We start from the raw sequence: 22,009 nt of genomic DNA on the forward strand, positions 1-22,009 counted from the left end.
GCTTACACTGCGACAGATTAATAAGGAAATATTCAGTACAAACACTGAGTTTCTGGGCAGTATCCATCCTACTGTTTTTGTTTAACCTTTCGGAGACTGAATTCTGTCTCCGTCTTCAGGTAAAACCTACACAGTTGGGCTCAATCGATACAGCTATTCCCTATCTCCGGTCACCTACATAAACACAAGATACGGTATAAAAAACAAGCAGAGTACAAAACATCTGAGTTAAGACAAAACATTAAAACATGAAAAAAATCCACACCTACGAGGCCAAGCACCAGAGTACTATCAGAATAGAAGTCATCTGTCTGTCTGTCTCTCGGCCCGTCCGTTCGTCAACCCATCCATCCATCCATCCATCCATCTACCTACCTACCTACCCATCTACCTATCTATGGCTCTACAACCCTTTGTTGGGCCTTGGTCGCTTTTTCAGTGTCTTGATCTTTTACACAGTCCGTAGGACACCTTGGAAGGGGGATTAGCCCGTCGAAAGGCCGCTACCTGCACACAGGAGGGCACAAACACAGAATAAAAGCACACAAAGATCCATGATTCAAGTGGGATTCGAACCCACGATCACAGTTTTGAGATAGCGAAAACAGTTCAAACTTTAGACCGCGCGGCCACTTTGATCGGCCAGAAGTCATCACGGGAGAGATAAATTCCCTGTATGTATGCTGGAATTTACGCTGGAAAAGAAAATATTGCTTATGTTGCAGCCAATGAATTTTCCCTCTAACATGCCTACGGGAATTGAAAGCAGGCAACTTCCAAATTTAAATGTATGTTTAGAAATTTCACTAAAATACTTGTAGAATACAAAGAAGGGGAAATTCTGCAGTGCTATTTCTATCGTTTATTTTTACTAATTTTCGATGTCCCTGACAGTTTCTGTATTTGCTATTATTGTTGTTGTACAACATTTGTACTTCTTAGCTATTAAACACACACACATGCATAATCAAAACACTTTAGAGACAAATTATGTTATATTGGTGGGAAAGCCAGAAAGAGACCATTGGGAAGTCAAAGACGTAGGTGGGTGGACAATATTCAAATGGCGCCGCAAGATGATAAATCTTATCTATATCAGGGCTCTACAGCCCTTTGTTGGGACTTGGCCGCTTTTTCCGTTTCTTGATTCCATACAGAGTCGGTAGGACTCCTTTGACGGGGGATCAGCCCGTCGCAAGGCCGCTACCTGCACACAGGACAGCATAAACACAGAATAAAAACACATAGACATCCATAACTTGAGTGGGATTCGAACCCACGATCCCAATGTTTGAGCAGGCTAACACAGTTCATGCATTAGACCGCGCGGCCACTGTGATCGGCAAAACGCATACCTACCAAATATACAAGTGGTAAAAATATGAAACTTGTACTCTTCTCCAAGTGTAATTAGAATGATCAAGTCAAGGAGGATGAGGTGGGCAGGGCATGTAGCACGAAGGGGGAGAAAAGGAATGCATATAAGATATTGAGGGGGAAGACCAAGACGTGGGTGGGTGGACAATATTAAAATGGATCTTGGAGGGATAAGATGGGATGGTATGGATTGGATTGATCTGGTTCAGGATAGGGACCAGTGGAGGGCTCTTGTGAACACGGTAATGAACCTTCGGATTCCATAAAATGCTGGGAAATTCTTGAGTAGCTGCAGATTTGGCTTCTCCTCAAGAAGGGCTCAGTTCCATAAGTAAGTAAGTAAAAAATATGAAAAAGCACATGGATACCTAATGATGAGACAGCGTTAGACATAGACCATCTCAATGCATAGTGCATCATACACATGTGATCTTCTAGCAACCAGCAGGCAGACACGATGGAAGAAAATAGGAGAGACAGAAGAATTATACAAAATTTAATGGATAAGCAAAGCTCTTGACATACTGCGCGATACGATGTCCGCAGAGGGATAATATTATACTCGTATATAATATTATTACAAGCTTATGTGCACAGGTCTCATAAGGCTTCCAATGTCATACGAATATGGAAAATAATTAAGTCATTTTCTAAATTCTTGAATCCTCAAATCTTTTAAATGGGCGACGCAAATGTGTAAGGGGCTTGAGCAAAATTAATCATAAAGGTAAAAAAGGTAAAGGTTTCTCTGTAATAGGCCGTGAAGGCGCATAGGGTTATGAGACGTTGAGGGTCCCACATTTTCTCTAGACAATCGGCTCACAGAGAGCGGTGAGGATGTCAGCCTTACGCGCCGGTCGCCATTTACTTCCCAAGAAGATTCCTGGTGCACACTTCTGTTACAGGATGAGTCGACTCCGGGACCACAGTGCGGCTGGAAGGATTAGGTAAACTGAAACATCCAATGACCTCATATGGAATCGAACCTGCGAACTTCCGGCTTGTAGCACAGTGCCTCAACCAACTACGCTACCGCGTGCCCCCCCCCAATTAATCATTATAGGTTAAAATATATCAAGACATACTAGTATATGAGCCCGAGATAAGAGCAAAACCAGGAACTCCAAGGAGAACTGGCAAGAGACCTTCTGCAACACGCCAAAAATGTAGGACTTGGCCCACAATGCATCACTGAATTTTAGCAAAATATGACAAGTATAACCCTGGTGGCAAGAAGTGTCGGATATTAAACTGAAGGAACAGTCTTCGCCCTTCGCTTCATCGAACTGTCCATACAAGGGGCCTTGGCAGTTTTTTTTTAATTAGCTGCTGCTACCGTTCACATGAAGAACCTAACACTGCAGTGTCAGAACGCAAGTATCAACATTCGTAAAGTCAGAAGCTCATATTTGGAAACGACACTGAGAACCATTTATCCACCTCTCATCCTCACAACCCACCACGCTAAGATCGTAGATACACGTATGTTACGCTTCCATCCCATTCTTTGTCTTCCGTGAAGTTTTCCCATGGAAATATGTATTCATTTCCTGTGTGACTCGTTCTGGCTACATCCCCACCCTATCACTGTCCTTTAGGTTTCATCATGCTGGCAATACTAAGTGACATGTCTAGGGCACGAATTCCCCGGCACTGATTATCCTCCTTAGGTCCAGATGTTTCCGTAAACACTTTCTTTTCAAACATGTGAAAAAGACGATGTTTCACAAACTTACAATGACTAAGAAAATCTTCAAAGTTCTGGGCACTAAACAGGATGATAACATTTTCAGATTGAATCATAATGAGAGGAGAATTTGTGCATTCTTCTTTATGGTATCTATATTATCCCTCAATGGGGGCACGAGGTAGCGTAGTTGGTTGAGGCACTATGCTACAAGCCGGAAGGTCGCGGGTTCGAGTCCCGATGAGGTGGATTTTTCAATTGACCTAATACTTTCAGCCGTACTATAGCCCTGAGTCGACTCAGCTTCTAACAGAAACGAATACCAGGAAATTTCTGGGGGTAAAAGGCGGCCGGCGCGTAAGGCTGACGACCTCACCGCCATCTGATACCCTATTGTCTAGATGATGTGAGTGCCTCGACGTCTCACAACACTACGGACTCCCACGGCACGTGATAGCGTAGTTGGTTGAGGCACTATGCTTCAAGCTGGAAGGGGTTCGAGTCCAGATGAGGTGGATTTTTTCAATTTACCTAATCCATTCAGCTGCACTATAACCCTGCGAAGACTCAGCTTCTAACAGAAACGAAGCTGACGACCTCACCGCCATCTGTGAGCCTATTGTCTAAAACAGTGTTCCGCAACCTTTTTCTACTCGCGGCACACCATGAAGTATCCATGACTCAACACGGCACACCAAAATATTATTCCCCTCAAAAACGCATGATATCAGACAATTAATATAAATACGTATCGCGATCAACTTATTACTATAATATTATTATATTGTTATTATCATTAAACAGAAATTGACTCATGAAATTTATTAACAATTAATGAACTTTAATTCACTGTAGACTGCAGAAAATACACTTCTATAACTATTAAAGTAAATACAGTAATTCTACTCATATCTTCAATGTGATACTTGCGCCTGCGTAGCTGCACACATGCGACTGATCCGTGGTGGAATCGTTGACAACGCAAGTCTCATTTGTTCATCGATGGATTTGAGCCGTTCCCTCTTTGATGTCTTAATTTCAGTTAACGTCGAGAAGCCCACTTCACACAAATATATAGTTGAAAATGGCAATAACACATTAACTGCCATCTCGGAGATAGCCGGGTATCCACTCCTTATTGCCAACCAAAACGTANCTGAGAACAACTTCAGAGCACAGCGGTGATAGAACTGAAATAATTGTAAAACGCGGGATCTCTACTCTTCAAACTGAAGAAGTGACACTACACCGTCTTATTTTTGAAATATTTATAAGTTTAAACGAAGTCCAACAATCGATGGGTGCATCGTTACAGGAAGAAAGTCATAAAGTTGAAGAAGCTCTAAGTTCTAACAAACAGGGGCAAATACAAAACAGCGTTATAAAAGACAGGGAAACCCTTGCTAATCCCTGAAATTTTAGGGAAAAGCACGTACACAGAACATGCGGCAAGCATACCAGAGAAGCTGCGTAGATGCGAGAAAAATAAAAATAAATCAATAATGAAAACTATGATATAACAACAACTGTGAGTAAATAATGTTCGTTTAATTTCTTAGAATACAACATTACTGTACATAAAAAATCACAGTATGTAATAAAGAATGAACAAGCATCATCTTGTTTAATCAGTGCAGTAGCTGAGAATAAAATACAAGCATATGAACATGGTAACAGGGATAAAATAAAACGAATAAAATTCGACAATTAATTTCTTATAATAGGTAAAAGTTCGCGTCATACTTTTCACCTTGTGACGGCACACCAGTGTGCCGTGGCACACCGGTTGCGCAACACTGGTCTAGAAGATGTGACAGCCTCGATATCTCACAACCCAATGGACCTCCAAGTCCTGTTACCTTTATTTTACATTTATATTCTCGCCCAACATTACTTCTATCTTTCATTTCTGCGATCCCAAAAAGGTCAGGACAAAGCCTCCGAGACAGTTAGCAAAACGCGGAAGCAGATACATACTTCCCTGTTGCAAGCGGTTAACCTTGAAACAGGAATTTCGGATATGCTCCAGTTTGGGACCGGGTTCAGTCCTACTATAGTCCTACAAATCTGCTGCTCTTATTATTTTACATTTTATTTCTGACAAGTACAGAATCTGGAGATGGAGGCACCATTTTCCTCTGAAACGGCGGTATTCACATACCAGACTAAACGGAAATATAACGAAGAAAACTCAGTATGAACCTTCACTGCTCGGACAACCTCAGATCTCCTCTTGAGCAGGTTGGCACGTGGCAACCTTCATGCCGAATTCATATTAATCTAGTCCTTATGTTCGAGAATGAGACCGGTTCCTAAGAATGCTTTTGCGCAGTTCTGTAAACTAGTTTACAGATAGATTCCCGTCAGTTTCTATTCATAGCTCCAGCTATGGGCCGGACGACAAGGATTCGTTTCCTGAAGATGCAGAACTTCTACTCCGCCGCACGACATCCATACAAACCGTGGATCTCACCTATCCTTCTGTCCAACAGGCACTGGGGCAGAGGGGCCGGTGCTCTAGGCAGAATAATCATCTCCATTTAGTTCAGAGCTTAATGAATTAAGCTATGCTTTCACTCCCGCATACGTCTACAAAGTCTGGTGCTTAATTAGACATACAGTAGCTTTGTCTCCGTTTTCTCGAAGCCCCAAAGTACGTCTGTTTCGACATGGGACGCAGCAGTCTGTCAAAATTCAATTTGAGATTTCTGTTTTCAGCACGGCATTCAGATCACATACAAAGTGATTGTATGTAGTAGTATGTAGTACATTGTAGTATGGAGCTGTCAGCAACTTAAGTACTAGGATTGATGTTGTGTAAACTGGTAGAGGTTTACTGGTGTTTCGAAAGAACGCACTGCCTGCATCTTCAGGGTAGAAAGTAAGCTGACCATCAAATTTCAAGTCATTTCACACCTAAGTTAGTCGAGCCCCTTCTTTGGCCACATGACCAAATTTTAAGTCTCAGGTTTGTACGTTACAGTTACGAGTACTCTCATGCGTCCTACCTGACGAGAGGACGGGTCTGTCCATTGTCATATACGCTAGTCCTTGTCAGCTACGCAATATACGCATTTCTGTAGTGTCCACCATATATAAAACAGATTTAGTTGGTAATATATATACGAATACAATACATACAAAGTTCCTATAAGTCCGGGCTCTGTACAGCAGATGGTGCTTTATTTTCTTGGTTTGTGCTGAAAAGGCAAGTCACCTGAGCGGTCGTAAGTTTGGGCGCCGCAAGCTGAGCATGGGAAAAGGGATCGGGGCCTTAAGCGAACCAATAGGAGTAGTAGAGCGTAGTTCCGTGGCCTGTAGTCCGGAAGCGAACTATACCGACCGAGCGACCGCCCCTTGTCGGCGAAGTTAGTGCAAACTTTAGCTGATAGAGGGTGCCGCGTGGTCAGCGCAACGGATCCCCACGGCCGTTAACCTCGGTTTCCCAGGCCGGATCCAAGAGTAGAGAGATTGGAGAAATAACGGGTGTGGGTGAGTGGTGGAAGGGAAGTCGGGAAAGACAATAAGGGAACTGTGGCCCTTAATTCCCATTTCACAGAGCACATGGGAGGAAAGACTAAACACTAACAACGGCTGATGGCAGAGTAAGCCCTGGTGCTCTCCAATCCGCTCTGTCCCACACAATGGAGTCATGCCTCCAATCCCACATGCGTCTACATAATTGGTGCTTAATTAAGCACAAAGTCAAATTTCTCTCTCTTCTTTTTAATTCGCTTATTAGGGGTGGAGTCCAACTGGGTCCACTCGGCACGGCGGCCACTGATTGGCCTATTGTAGCCTGCCCCGGGAGACTAAGATGATGGAGAATTTGGCGGAATGAAGATTGGCAGGGGAAACCGAAGTACTCGGAGAAAACCTGCCCCAGCGCCACTTTTTCCACCACAAACACCACTCGACCAGACCCGGGATCGAACCCGAGCCACCGCGGTGGGAAGCCAGCGAACTTGAGCTATGGCGTCAACGTTCCTGTTACGCCTAGTGACGCCCTATGATCTGGTAGAGGTTTACCGATATTTCGGAAAGTCGTCGTCGTTTTTCATCATTCTGCATATTCACCGCCGCGAGAACGTTAGATCCCACAAAGCTGAGTACTGTTGTCTCGTTCATTTCCGACTATTTGCTAACCAGTAAGAATTTGTTTAATCAATTTATTTCTGTACCCTTTAACTGAGTAAGAGTGCCATCACACCGTTTTACAGTCTGTTGACATAATATCCAACGCATATGTATAGGCTTTGTCTTGTCTTTTCACGCATTTACATTGGATCAATATTTGGCATGAAGCAGTTAAATGGTAGATCTGAATTTGTTCAACTGACGCTATACCGTATCTGCGTGATCAGTGTTCTTTCAAAAGGCGTGTCAGTCGAAACAGACGGCTTATTCTTAAGCTTTCTGTTTCTTCCTCGAGGGTTATTCTATCCGTCGCCATGTACTGGGCATCTTGCATATTGACCAAGCGTGGATTTCGTTCCACATACGAGTACAAGTCTTGAAGAATAAGGTCATTGATTCCTACACTATTCAGTTGTTCCAACTGCAAAGATTTACATAAGAGCGTCGTGCGAGGCGGAAACATGATCACGAATGGTCAGTAGGTGAGAATTTTTAGGGAAGCAGTATATATATATATTTAGATATTTATCCATCTCTTTATGGTTTATTTAGCGACTCTTATCAGTTATTCTAACTATGCAACGTCGAATGGTAGAATAATTACGGAATAATGAATAAGAAAGAATGTGGAAGGAGCGGTCGTGACCTAATTTGAGGTAGTACCCTGAGTTCATTCATTCATCAATCGCTCTACAGCCCTTTGTTGGGCCTTTATCTCATCTTCAGTTTCGTAATCTTTTTTGTACAGTCGGTAGGACTTCTTGCACGAGTGAGCAGCCAGTCGCAAGGCCGCTACCTACACCCAGGACAACACAAACACAGATATCTATGTCTCGAATGGAATTAGAACCCACGATCCCAGCTTTTGAGCGAACAATGACAGTTATTACCTTAGACCGCGCGGCCACCGTGAGTAACTGAGGAAAACCAAGCTTAGCCTCAGTAATGATTGTTAGTGTCTCGTACAAGAAAGGAGCGCATGTATCTCATTATCTTCATGCCTTCAGGAATCTATTGCCACTAAGATCGTCCCCGTCTTCGGCACGTCTCAAAACGAATGTGCTCATGTGGACACTGAGAAGAAACGTGAGCGAGGCACTGCCTGTGGACCACCGCGCCCATCCCGTTCCGTCTTCGAGGAGTAGACTTCACGCCCACCTACGGCAAATGTCGGCAGCTCAGGACGGGAAAATTCCTTGGAAAATACGAGTATATACGTTCGAAAGGAAAAGTCAACGGAAAATGTGTCCTTAGGAAGTGTTCGTGAAAATGTGACTTGGACGAACTTCGCTCAGAATTGTGCAGAGAAGAAGTCCATTTTGGAAGGACCGAAGTTCGGAACAAGATATGTGGCAACGCCGCAGTGCTGTCGAGCGACTGGTTCGATCAGCCGAAACTTTATTACCTACTGCCCTCCGATAAATGGGACATGGCGTCAGAAGCCCTTAAGGACGTGACTACTGGCCAGACAGTCTCAACGCAAGACGAAGGGACACGCACCGCAGCTTCAACTCAGCTCCTCTATCCCCGTTTTGGAGTGTTACGAAGTTTTGTATGGGACATCCTACCAACAATTGAAAACTAAATACGAGCGCGGAAGTTATCGAGAGCTAGGAATCGTAGTTTATTTGAAGACCTACACAGACTTAGCATCTAATCCATTTCAAAGGGCTTGTCCACTTGCCTGGAGCAAGTTTACAAACACGGGTATAAAAATATTCGTATGACACACAGACCCACTGTAAGAGTGTGGACGAGGAAACATTTTTACGTGAATATTAGATTTAAGTTGAAATTTTGGAGTGCCGATACTCAACCAAATAAGAATTTTTTTTAATGTTAGCGGGGTGGGATTAAGCCCTTGTACTGCGGCCACTTCTGGCCTATTGTACCAACCCCAGATNAATGTTAGCGGGGTGGGATTAAGTCCTTGTACTGCGTCCACTTCTGGCCTATTGTACCAGCCCCAGATTATAGGTGAGGGTGATTGTGGAGCAATTGGTGGAATGAAGATTGGCAGGGGAAACCGAAGTATTCGGAGAAAATCTGCCCCAGTGTCACTTTGTCCACTATAAATCCAATATTACCTGATCTGGGCTCGAACCCGTGCCGCCGCGGTGGGAAGCCGGCGACTAACCGCATGAGCTATGACACGGCATACAGGCGTTCTTTCTCTCTCTTGTACCACATCAGTCTTTAGTACACCTGCACGTCGTCACATGCATGGTTTTCCTCGGTACTATTTCTGCCAGTTCATATAATTTCCCCCAGAGTCCACTGCCATGTTTCACAGAAAGTTCGAGGTCGAACAGTTCTCTGCATGTGATCCACGGAATTTCTGGATATAGTGTTTAAAATTCCGGATATTCTGGTTTCGAATACCGTATTTACGCATGTATAGGCCGCGTGCGTGTATAGGCCGCAGCACAATTTTCAGACAGAAGTTATAGAAAAAATAATTTTCTTGGAATATTATTTCAGGAGTAGAGCACCCTGTATTACTAATTATGAATATTTTTTTTAAATGAAGTGAGATTTCGAATATAAGCCGCACCCCAGTTTTCCTCTTGAATTTTTGGCAAATAATGTGCGGCCTATACATGCGTAAATACGGTATTTGTCCGCAGACCGACTGGAGTTTCTCTCAGCCCTTAAGGGACAATGCTGAGATGACATCTTGAAAATATGACGGCTCACTTTTCATTTATAATAACACCATGAACTGATTGTGAGGTGTATAGGCATAACCTATGCAATTGAAAAAAAGAGTTACTAAGTACGAAATACTAGAAACCTATTTAGCTCCCACGGTTCTATATTAATATTGTCACGTGTTGGGTATATGTCACGCGACAAATAACTTCACTTTATTCCACTCGCTCTTACAATCTCACAATTACTGCCATCGGCAGTATCACAATTACTTCTCCTGCTGTAGACACTGCCATTCGCTCGATACTGGCTCAATCCTCACTACTCACTAACTAATCACTTACTCGTAGCTGGCTCAGTCCTCACTGACTAATCACTCACTACTGAATAGTGTTCACTGCTCCTAATTTAGCCTCGGCACGGACAACACAGAAAACAGTTACGTGATACTGTATACTAACATAGAGCCAGTTGACATTCCGAACATCAACAACAGGAGAAACTGCGGAAGGAGAGCTACATTTGCAGTAACATACTAAACTCGACAGAATAACAGCAAGTCCGTGATTGAGTAATCTGGCCCTCAGACACAAAATAAACACTGACAGACACTTTATGAATTACACTAATTTCTATTATTCGATTCACGCAAAAATAATTGCGGTTTTCGATATGTTAATATTTTTTATGCTTATTTTTTAATAAATTTTATTTAACTATGTTCATGTAATATACCGTTTTGAAGCGCGACTTTCGCTCTTTTGACTTATGCTAATACTTCTGTTTTCCCTCTTTAATCTAATTTATTTTAGGCTGTCAAATTCGAGCGATTTTATTGTATGAGTTCAAAATGGGACGCAGCAGCGGAAACTTCTCGCAATATCAACCAAGCATTTAGCCAGGGGACAGTCAACGAACGTACAGCTCAACACTGGTTAAAAAATTTTCGTAACGGACATCAACACTGTACGCTCCGTTTTCCCCATTTACATTTTGTAACCTTCCCCTGTATTAACACGCTACATTATTCTGAAATGTCTCAACAAAAAACCAAAATTGTGTAATTCCATATATGCATTCACACCAGGTCTGACAAACACTGGGAGAATTTTAGAATTTTACTTTGTAACGTAGGTTGGATCATCAGAGAACGAAAATTATGGTTCATAGAATGTTGTACTGAGAAATAGCCGGAAAGAAGTAAATAATTTTTAATAGTTAATTAAATATATCGTTGAATACTGAAAATAATTAATCTAATATTAACAGTAACAAATGTGGAAATGGGACTTCAAGGATGACACTAATATTTTGATCAGCTTCTTTGAAATTATATTTATGACCTATTAAAAATTTTCGTTTCGATGTGCCTGCCCTACAGGGTGATCTTTTCCGATATTGAAGAGGGCATAGACATGATAGGCATGTAACTTTGTGTGCATTGCAATAAGTAGTGAAAACTGGGTTACAAAGAAAAATAATCAAAGTGGATTATAAGTACTTGTATACTCTGCGAGAATAAAACCAGAGAAATAACACGAATAGGCATGATATACTTTCAAAATGGCCAGTGAAGGATAATATTTTCTGTAAAAGATTCGGCTGTGGCCTGTTCCGTCTTCCCCTCTCATCCAAGATCTCTCCACCCTCCCTACTGACAAGATTTTTTTTAAAAAAGTCCGCCTTTATTTTTTTGCGCATGATCATTCTGTTCTTTTTTGCATCTATCCATTTAACTTCATTTAAAGCATCTATGTCCGGAAACAGAAGAATAACAAATTACAATAGGCCTACTCTGGCTTACCGAAACGTCTGTGTGGGAGTGGGCAATGAAAGCAAAAGACAATAACAGCTATTGAAATGAAATTTATCGGGTGAACGGAGAAATATTCTTCGATTGGCCATGAAAAAACGAATATATTAAAAAAAATAAAAATGTAATTCATATTGAGCCAAATTTCGAAATATAAAACCAGCTGGATTAAACGTGTCGACAGAATTAAGAGAAACAGACTCCCGAAGCTGCTACAAATAATTCAAACCACACGGATCTAGGAACCCAGGAAGAACTCTGGACAGACTAGCGGACAAATGAGACCGGAACGGATAGAAATTGACCCAGCACCCTGATTGCTAGGTGGTGATGGTGGTGGTGGTGGTGATGATGATGATGATGGCATTACTTTAAATTTCTTAATTATTTATTTTGCTTGTTTCTGTACACCCTTTAATTAACAGATGTTTAAGATTTTAAACTGCGCAGTTTGAATTTTATCCCTTTCACCTCTAGTGTCCATTCATATGTCATAAAAGACTGTCTATTGGGCTTATATCTGACTGAAAAACAGACCATGGCAGTTGAATACAAAAAAAAAACCGAAACAAACAACAGCGCTCGCAGAAGAAACGCTGAATGCTGACCAGGTTATACCCTACGTTGGCTACACCTACCTTCTTGTGGTTCCACAACACGTTGACACTGGGCTTCCCCCGCCGGAAGTCCGCCTGGTCCACAACGTCATCGTGTACGAGGGATGCTGAGTGGATCATCTCCGAGATCATTGCTACCTGCCTCTGCGACGCCAGCAGTCCGCTGAGCAATACAAGAATGGTCGGTCATATTGCTGAAATGACGCCCCCTCACATTTTATAATTGAGTTTAGAACACTCCACGAGGTCCGAAATTCTTAAACCGATTTCAGATAACAGACAGTAAGAGATTTATCACACACTCTGGTATTATTATTGGAAAAAGGTAAAGTTGTCCCTGTGTTTAACTGATTAAGCAATACGTGTCGAAAGAATGGGCGATATCGACAAATCGATAGTATCAGAGCGCGTGGAAAGAATAGTCGATATCGAAATGTGTGATTGGGCCTCTATTGATTGTCGTGAAGTTGCGTGGGAAGGCGATGGTCTCGGTTATATAATCGTACAAGGTCTCCGCTATTTCAAATTGAAATATTTATTGCTTTGGCAATGGTGAAGGAGACGAGGAATGCATACAGAATTTTTGTGGGGAAACCTCTTGAGAAACGTCCAAATTACCATATACGGTAACAAAACAACTTACCTCTTTTCCTTGTACATGTGGTAGTTGATGGCTCTTGCCATCAGGATCGCAACCATCGGCCGCAACGCCTTCCCTTGCCCGTCGAAGTAGTATGTAGCAATGGTCTTGAGTTCGGGTTCTGTCGTGTTTCGTTGTAGTTCCTGAGCAGAACAACACAGAGGGCCTTAAATCATTATCCTCTTATTTTCTGTGTCTGTCTGTCTGTGCGTTTCTACTGGACTTCGTGACAATATCTCTCGTTACTTCGCTCTGGAGAGAGATGAATGAACCGCTCTATAGACTTAACTAATTAATCACTAGGCAATGAAGGCGTAGGGGGAGTGGATATATAGATCCACATTTTCATAACCTCGACACTAGCTGGAGGTGAGTGGTCAGCTTGACGCCTCTTCCGCTTTATCCCCGGGGAAAGAGCCCCCTGGTACCCATGTGATAGGAGGCTGGTTGGGCCCCAGAGCTGGTCTGGACGATGTGGAGAGCAGAAAATTCTTGACCCTACTGGGACTCGAACTCTTGACTCCTAGGTCGTCCAGCCGGTACCCAGTTGCTAAATGACTACTCTCTCCCAGCTCCCCCGTTTTAAATTAGGAGGGAAACAACGAAGGCAATTTTAGTTTATGTCACAAGTGACTGTAACAGCACTGATAAAATATATGGCGAATATAATTTTTTTATTGCTAGTGGGATAGGACTAAGTCCCTTGTACTGCGGCCACTTCTGGCCTATTGTACCAGCCCCAGATTATAGGTGAGGGTGATGGTGGAGCAATTGGTAGAATTAAGATTGGCAGGGGAAACCAAAGTACTCGGAGAAAACCTGCCCTAGCGCCACTTTGTCCCCCACAAATCCCACTTGACCAGACACGGGATCGAACCCGGGCCGCCGCGGTGAGAAGCCAGCGACTAATCACTTGAGCTATGGCGCGGCCCTGGCGAATATAAACAATATGAACCTACCCTGATTTTTCCGTAATTGTCTCCTTAATATTAACAGTGCAGGGATAATTTCAACATGGATGCTTTGTTGATGAAACATGCCAAAGATAAACAACGATATGTGATCCGATTTTTTATTTCAGAAGATCATTAAAGTAGTGATGCAAAGACGACTGTTCGTTCGGAGGAAAGTTTATGAATGGATGGAGGGAAAGTATGTACTGATGATGTTTGTTTGGGGCGCCTATCAAATGTAATGTGGGCCCAGTACGCAGTACGCAACACTTTCCACAAGGCCTCCTGCCCTCAGATTTTCCATCTGCATTTTGCAGGAGTTTGCCATATCCTCCATTTGTGTTACATATCCCATCTATTTCATTTTCTTACGTTGGTCATCCTGATAACATCTAGCGAAGGACACAAATAATTAAGCTGTTCATTATGCAGCGTTCTTCCTCTCTCTGAGGTCCAATTTCAACCTTCCGGTTTTGTGTCAGAATAATTTGACCCTATTTTCAGTTGGAAGCAACCCAGTCATGCCATGTTTCAGATTATAACAATTGTCAATTTCAACAAATTCATATCAGCAGTGACGGCCCTTAACAAGGTCAGAGTTAATGGTGAACTCTTTTGTTACCGAAGGCCGGTAGTAAATAGGAATGTTTTCGGTTATTTCTTTAGTTTATAGCACCGAATTGCAAATTAGAACAAATAATTAATATTTGCAATTTATGAAGAACAATTGTGTGGTTTCACTCTCATCTTTGCTCATCTTCTGTAGCAGACCCACACAGTCAGATTTGGCCTCCAGTAAACTTTGAAGAACGGAGAGTTTCATCGAGGTAGGCCTAGGGCCAAATGAGGGATGTAGCGCTAATGGGGGAAAAAAAAAATAAGAGGTCGGTTGTTACGTAGCTGTTAAAAACGAGGAAACGAATCTGGAGATCTGAAGTTTTCAAGGCGACAAAAATGCAGATTGCGATCCCCTGAGATATGGCATCTTGTCGTGTGGTAGGTGGTTATATCAAGATAACAGTATCATATTCCAGAAGATCACAATGCTAAATTGCTGTTGTTATTATTATATTGTCAAAACTTAAAGGTGGGACTATAGACGGGGTAGGGATTGGATATTGGAATTAGTGACCAGTTATACACACCGTTCGGAACTACATGTAATTACAGCGCTACCGCTAATCTCCACACTTTGCATATCACCACAGCACCAGCTAAGCCTTTTCCAGCCTGCTATGTCTTAACCAGTCGTTCCTTAGCAAGGGGCCGCGCCATAGCTCAAGCGGTTAGTCGCTGGCTTCCCACTGTGGCGGCCCGGGTTCCATCCCGGGTCTGGTCAAGTGGGATTTGGGTGAACAAAGTGGCACTGGGGCAGGTTTTCTCCGAGTACTTCGGTTTCCCCTGCTAATCTTCATTCCACCAAATGCTCCACAATCACCCTCTCCTATCATCTGAGGCTGGTACAATAGGCCAGAAGTGGCCGCAGTACAAGGGACTTAGTCCCACCCCACTAATAATAAAAGAAAAAATCCTTAGCAAAGGCTTCTAACAGTGGAGGTTCTTCAGCTTCCCTCGCTCAGGTCTTTTTGTCACAGCCGCCCGTGCAGAACTCCTGTCAGTTCCCTCAATCCCAACTGCCAACTGTCAGCTGAACTTGTTGCCATTTCTCCTTAATTATCTTCAGCTGGCCTGGGTTCCTCATTATATAGCCTCGAGGCGGACCATCAGAAAACACCGCTTTCAACAGTTCCTTTATTGTTGAAGGCGTCTTTACCGATCCGTTTGACCTGAAACGGCCGCTATTTGATTCGCCTAATGCATAGCAACGGCTGTTTTCTCGTTGTTTGTCTCGAAGTATTTGCCTAACAACGGGTCTATAGACCACAATATTTTATGTGATTTTTATATTTCTAGTTCTTTTACAGGAAACCACGACTTTATTACAAGTATTTATTCCTGATTATTTGGTTCTGAGATAAGTAAAACACAACTACAATTTAGGATATGACGTTTAAGTCAGTTTAAAAGTCCACAAGAACTGAACAAGATCAAACGAGGAAAGAGAAAGGAAGAGCAATTCTTAGACTGGAAGAAAAAGTACGTTCAACAAGAATGGAGAAATATTCCAGTGAGCGAGAGAAAGGAGAGCAGCTGGAGGTGGAAAATTGCACGTGTCTGTCCGGTCCTCGAACCTGTAGTTAGTTCTGATTACATTACAATTCAAAATCTAGCAGTTTTATGTAGACGCCGAGTACTTATTTCGAGAGGCCTTTTGGTGACTTCCCAAAGAAGCGTTAGAACAATGCTCCTATTAGCTTGGCCATATATGTCTATCCGCCAGCAGGCAAATTATGGAGTACCATTAAACAAATTGTAAAGTAAGCGTGTGCTGTTGGCGAGTTTGACTAAAATTCATCCAAACATCCCAAGTTTGGTTGAAACTGGACAACAATGACGCCCCGTATATGCGTTTCTGCATCAGTATATCAGTACGAGAAGCATGTGGAACAAAAGTTGTAGAGAAAAGTGAAACATATTCTCCGGCCATACATTTTTCTGATGTCTTACGGTAAAACAGTTACAGTTGTCTCTTTGCTTAAGTAATTAAGCACTGAGTCATGAAGGCGTACGAGGGAGTGGATGTATAGATCCACATTTTCTTCATCTCGGCACTAACTGGAGGTGAGTGAACAGATTCACGACCCGGACGCTTTACCCTCGGGGAAAGAGCCCCGGTACCCATTGGATAGGAGTTTGGGTGGACCCCAGAGCCGGTCTGGAAGACGTGGAGAAGAGAACATTTTTGACCCTACCAGGATTCGAACTCCGACGCCTTGGTCTTCCAGCCCATAGTCAATCGCTATACTGACTACAGTATAACGGTATTTGAGATAAGTAAACGAAAGAGATTTGTGTGCTGTCCGGTGGCAGGCTCTTGTGAACACGGTAATGTATTTTTGGGTTTATGAAAGGAGAATTCTTTTTCAGCAGCTGAGCGACTGTTATCATATCAAGAAGGACTTTGCCCCATGGACTTAGTTACTCAGTTACTTAGTGACAATAACAGAGCGCCACATTTGTCATGCAGTGCCTCTTTATCTCTCCGGCTCTAGAGCACTTTGGACCTTGGCGGCTTTTTCAGTTTCTTAATCCTATACACAGGAAGTAGGACTCCTTGGACGGGGGATCAGCCCGTGGCAGGGCCGCTATCTACACACAGAACAACACAAACACAGAATAAAAGCACACAGACATCCATGCCTACAATGGGATTCGAACCCACGACCCCTGTGTTCCAGCGGGCGAAGATGGTTCATGCCTGAGACCGCGTGGCCACTGTGATCGGCGTCATTTCTGAAATTGGTTTTAAAATGAGTCCACCTACAATGTGATGCTGGATTTCAGGCACTCACGGCAGTGTTCATGAAAAAGAAAACGATCTTCTGGGCTGTACCGCCTTTTCAAAGCAACATATCATCTCATATCATCTTCATGGTCGAAGAGTCAGGCAATGAAGACACCGGCAAGAACAAAGCTGGAAGTACCGCCAGTTGTAACAACTTATTTTCTAGCTTCGTTTGTAATTTCCTTGCTTCTTACTGATCTGGGAGATTTACCTTGTCCTGAAAATTCATTCCGATTGCTGGCTATATCAGTCTTACCGTGTGTTATCAACTAAATCACTACGAAATATGACAGTTTTAATCATTAAGCTGTTATCAGTCCGTGAAATTACACTAACTGTAAACAAAAATAAGATGTTTATACCGCCGGTGTAGCAACTTGTAGTAGCAGGAACAGAAATTCATCTTACCAACAAGGCTGGAAATGGACGTAGACTCTACTGATTTCTAGAACACTTATCATAAGGATATTTGCAGTGATAAACTATCGTTTCGAGCAATGGTACAAACAAAAATGAACCTACACTCTAATATTTCCTTTATAATATTTATTTGTCATTTCCACGGCTGTTTGTACCCAACTTAACGAAAAGTTGCATATTATTCAAAGATCTATTAGCATACTCGTACACCATGTTAGGATCCTACATTAAGTGACGATAACGTCGCTCCCAACTTACAAGTTCGCGTGTCCGCCATGTTGTCATTACTGGTTGTAGGAAATTAAGAAGTATGGAGTTGAGGTGGCTTTCAGTGGCATAACGCTCGTACCAAGTTTCGTGAAAATCGGTCAGTTGGTTCAGACATTGAAATGGAATACGCACAAAGTATTATGATCATACGAAACTACCTATTTACGCTTAAATAGGAAAGCAGCCTAAAGACGCATAAATTTACAAGTCAACAAAATTAATATGCCAATATTCCACAATTCTTAAAGTTTGATTTTTCTATAAACTTTTGTGATGATGGTATATCAATACAATTATGGTTTCTGTCCATCGTCCTGCTTTTATTCAAAACAGAACGTTTCGGACATTGGAATCTGCCTCCGTCTTCATGTGGAACCTATACAGTTGGGCCCAATCGATAGAGCTAGTCCCTATCACCGAACATCTGAGTCTGAGTATTATGTTAGACAGTCAGTCGGTCAGTCTATCTAAAAATAAAGCACGCATCTTGGGCTTACGGTCCGGATTTTCATTAGTGTCAGACCGTTGCGTGTTTGTTGATGTGGGGTGCTCTCTCAGATGAGAGTATGGGTCTGTCGTTTACAACTGCTGCTGGTCCTCGCCAGCGCAGTCATTCTCGGGTACTCAGATTCGAGACTTTCCTTTTTGTTGTCTCCTATGGCTCACTGGGCTACGGTGGTGGTATTCGACACCGCCTCAGCACGGGATACACCTGTACCAATACTAGATAGGGTATATAAACCAAGCACAGCTGAAACCATCTGCGAGAGTTAAGACAAAACATTAAAGAACTCCACACACACACACATACTCGTACACACACACACATGAGGCCGAGCACCTTTGCCCGTGCACTATTTCACGGCTGTTGTTATTATCAAAGTACTGGCAGAATAGCTCTGTACGGCACAAACCTAAAAACACAATTTTCACATATAATAAACGCTGGACGGAGTTATATTTTTCTGACTTCTGCTGCGATAATGGAAGACCAGGTGGGAGAGATTTCCGTTTGATCGGACGACCTACCAGAAACATGTGGGCGGATTCTTTGTATTTCCTGTATGTCGTGTTTGGTTCAACCTTCAAGACCTTCGCTTCATTCCAACATATTTTGTGGCCTTCCTCGTATGCACATTGGGCTAATTTTGATTTTTCAAGGAGACCTAGGGTCAGGTTATATTTCATACTTCTAAAGGTCTGCTTTTTCCGCAGATCTAACATCTGCCACAGTCACATGAGATATTGTAGCAAACTGCTTTACTTGTTGGGCATCTCTAACCGGTCTAGTTTTCATCAGTGTCCCACGTAGTGTACTGTTACTGCCCCCTTTTCTTTCTTCGTACTTATGTTTCGGCTTCGTTAGACCTATCAGGATCGTGTTACGGCAATAACTGGGGCAACCGGAAACTGCACACTTGAAGTTAGTCCACTGCTCGAAATCAACAACACAACTTCCACTGTCCACAAACTGTTTATTTATTCAGAAGTGAAATATTATGACTTCATTTGCAAGCATGGAATAATATGGCCCTTTACTATTATCAAATTTTAACGATCCGAAGTGAAGGACTGATGAATTCAGAGAAACATAGGAGCGCAGCCCAATGACGTCTGCCTCCGATCAATTCAAAACGCCAAGTTTTTGAAGACTGCTATCCTGCGGGCGCATCGTTTCAACCCCCAATAAGAATTTTGAATCGACGGCCTCTCTCCAAGACAAGAATTAATTTCGTATTGGCTGATTTTAACTAGTCAAATTCACCATGCAATCAGCGCAAGCCAATCGCATAAAAACCCTTGAGAACTAAACATTTCCCAAGATATAGAACTCGGAACCCCACGTGTGAGAGCGATTATTTTATTTAGTTGAGGGTCCAGCTACACCCTTCCGAAGACTCTTTATGACGGCTACACATGTTGACTAAACAAAATTAACATTTTCGGAGAAATACACTCTTGCCTTCCGTGGTGACCTTGTCCCCTTCCGGTCATCCAAACTGCATGTAAACAAAAACAAGGCAGTTATTTTCCGCCCAAATACGAAAAACAAGTCATAACATGCTAATAAATCGGTCTCGACAATAAACCGGTCACCCTTCCGAAATGGCTAAAGAGGACCATAGCGTCCACGGAGAACTGTAACAGGTTTGGACGGTCAGAGTACATTTAATCTTGTAGAAAGCAGTCTTCTGGGATTTGGCACCGTGTATATGTGGTGTTAACCGACGTTTCGGAGGAACGTATCGCCCCCATCTTCAGGCTAGAAGAAAAGTATAAGAAATCTGCAAGCGACAACACCGTGAGAAACAGTTTTCTTATACTTTTTCTTCTACCCAGAAGATGGGGGCGATACGTTCCTCCGAAACGTCGGTTAACACCACATATACACGGTGCCAAATCCCAGAAGACTGCTTTCTTCATAGTCACCGCCGTGAAAGCCTCAAATCTTACATTTAATCTTGAAAATTATCCTGACATTGAAACGGTTTCCAATATGACTGAATTTCTCGGAAATACCCTTGACATGTGGGACAACGACCGTACCTTAATATATTGTATCTGAAGAAGGACGGCTGTTTCTCAATGGTTTCATTATGGAGTCAGCGAATTCTTGTTCTTATTTATTAAGCATCGGATGCCCACTTCTCGGGCAGATCATCCGATCAGTCAACCCAGCCTGGACATCTCTCTCACGTAGATTTCCATTGCAGTAAGCCAGAAAACTACAATTCCGTCCAGTGTAGACTATGAGTGAAAGCTGTGTTTTTATGTTGGTACTTTACAGGAAATTTGTTTCTTCAGTGACGACTTCTATTCTGATAATGCTCTTATTTTAACAACAATACCCGTGAAATAGTGCATATACATTAGTGCTAGGACTCATGTGTGTGAAGTTTTTCTTTTAATATTTTTAATGTTTGTCTTAACTCTCGCAAATAGTTTGTGCTGTGCTTCGTTTATATAACCTATCCAATGGTGATGCTGGTGTCAGGAGATAGGGAATAGCTCCATCGATTGGCCCATCTGAGTAGGTTCCATACGAAGATGGAGACAAAATCCAGTCTCAAAGAGGCTGTGTTTTAAACAAACACAGGACGATTAATAGTGTCCAGAAATAAATAATTCTGTTTTATTTTACTCGTCATACGGGTGAAACGAGCATTTATACTGCTGTCCTATCAACTGTTTCCACGGCACTTCTTGGTTTGTTGTGGCTGAGGTAGTGACATTGTTAAAGTGATAATCAGGTGCAGTGGTACCTCGTTTTGACAGTACTGAAGACTAACTGTGTCTATCATGGGGGAAGGGCAGGTCTAAACTGAAAATGTAGCCAAGGTTCACAAGAGCTGTAGAGCCATAGATAGATGGATGAATGGATGATAGATATGTAGGTAGGTAGGTAGGCAGGTAGGCAGATAGATAGCGGTAGGTCTACTCGTATCTTCGACAATCAGTATGACTAGTTACACGTTTCAGGTTTTTCATTTCCTTGGTATATCCACGAAATTAACTGCGCTAACGACAAGGTGTTTGAATGAAAGCTGTAGTAATGTTCATACAGTAAATATCTGTCTGATCCATTTCCTTTCCGGAATGACATGAAGCAAGGAGCTGGGCCATCGATATTGGCTCATCAGTATTCCTGTAGAAAACTAAGCCAGGAAGCTTCTAGAAAATCAGTGCGTATTGGAATTGAATGGGATATTTATCTTCTCGTCTATGCTGATGACGTTTATTGGTCGTAAATATGAATACAATAAATAAACAAGCAGATAACTCTATTATACCCTAATAACGGGTTATCTCTAGAAGCAAACGGAACAATGCCAAGCACTATTGACGAGTATGTTCGTATCTCGTCACCGGAATGCAGAAAAAAGTCATAACGTAACGACAGATGCATTTAATGAACCATTCGAAAACGTGGTAAAATTCAAACATCTGCGAAAGACAATAGCGAATACAAATTAAATCCACAAAGAAAATATAAGCGGGGGAGTGGGGTTGGGGACACCACCATGTACTTAAGAATA

General features: G+C 42.4%; 1 protein-coding gene across 1 annotated transcript in view; it reads right to left on the minus strand.

The window, feature by feature from the left end:
• Window positions 1-22,009, minus strand: part of LOC111864285 (decaprenyl-diphosphate synthase subunit 1) — a 171,273-nt gene that overhangs the window by 73,608 nt on the left and 75,656 nt on the right. The window contains exons 3-4 of the mRNA XM_023851420.2: window positions 12,927-13,066; window positions 12,305-12,446 (exon numbers count right to left, since the gene is read on the minus strand). Of these exons, the coding sequence (XP_023707188.1) occupies window positions 12,305-12,446; window positions 12,927-13,066 (282 nt within the window). The remainder of the gene's footprint in view (window positions 1-12,304; window positions 12,447-12,926; window positions 13,067-22,009) is intronic.

Source organism: Cryptotermes secundus, unplaced genomic scaffold (assembly GCF_002891405.2).
Source record: "Cryptotermes secundus unplaced genomic scaffold, Csec_1.0 scaffold33, whole genome shotgun sequence".
Lineage (NCBI taxonomy): Eukaryota > Metazoa > Arthropoda > Insecta > Blattodea > Kalotermitidae > Cryptotermes > Cryptotermes secundus.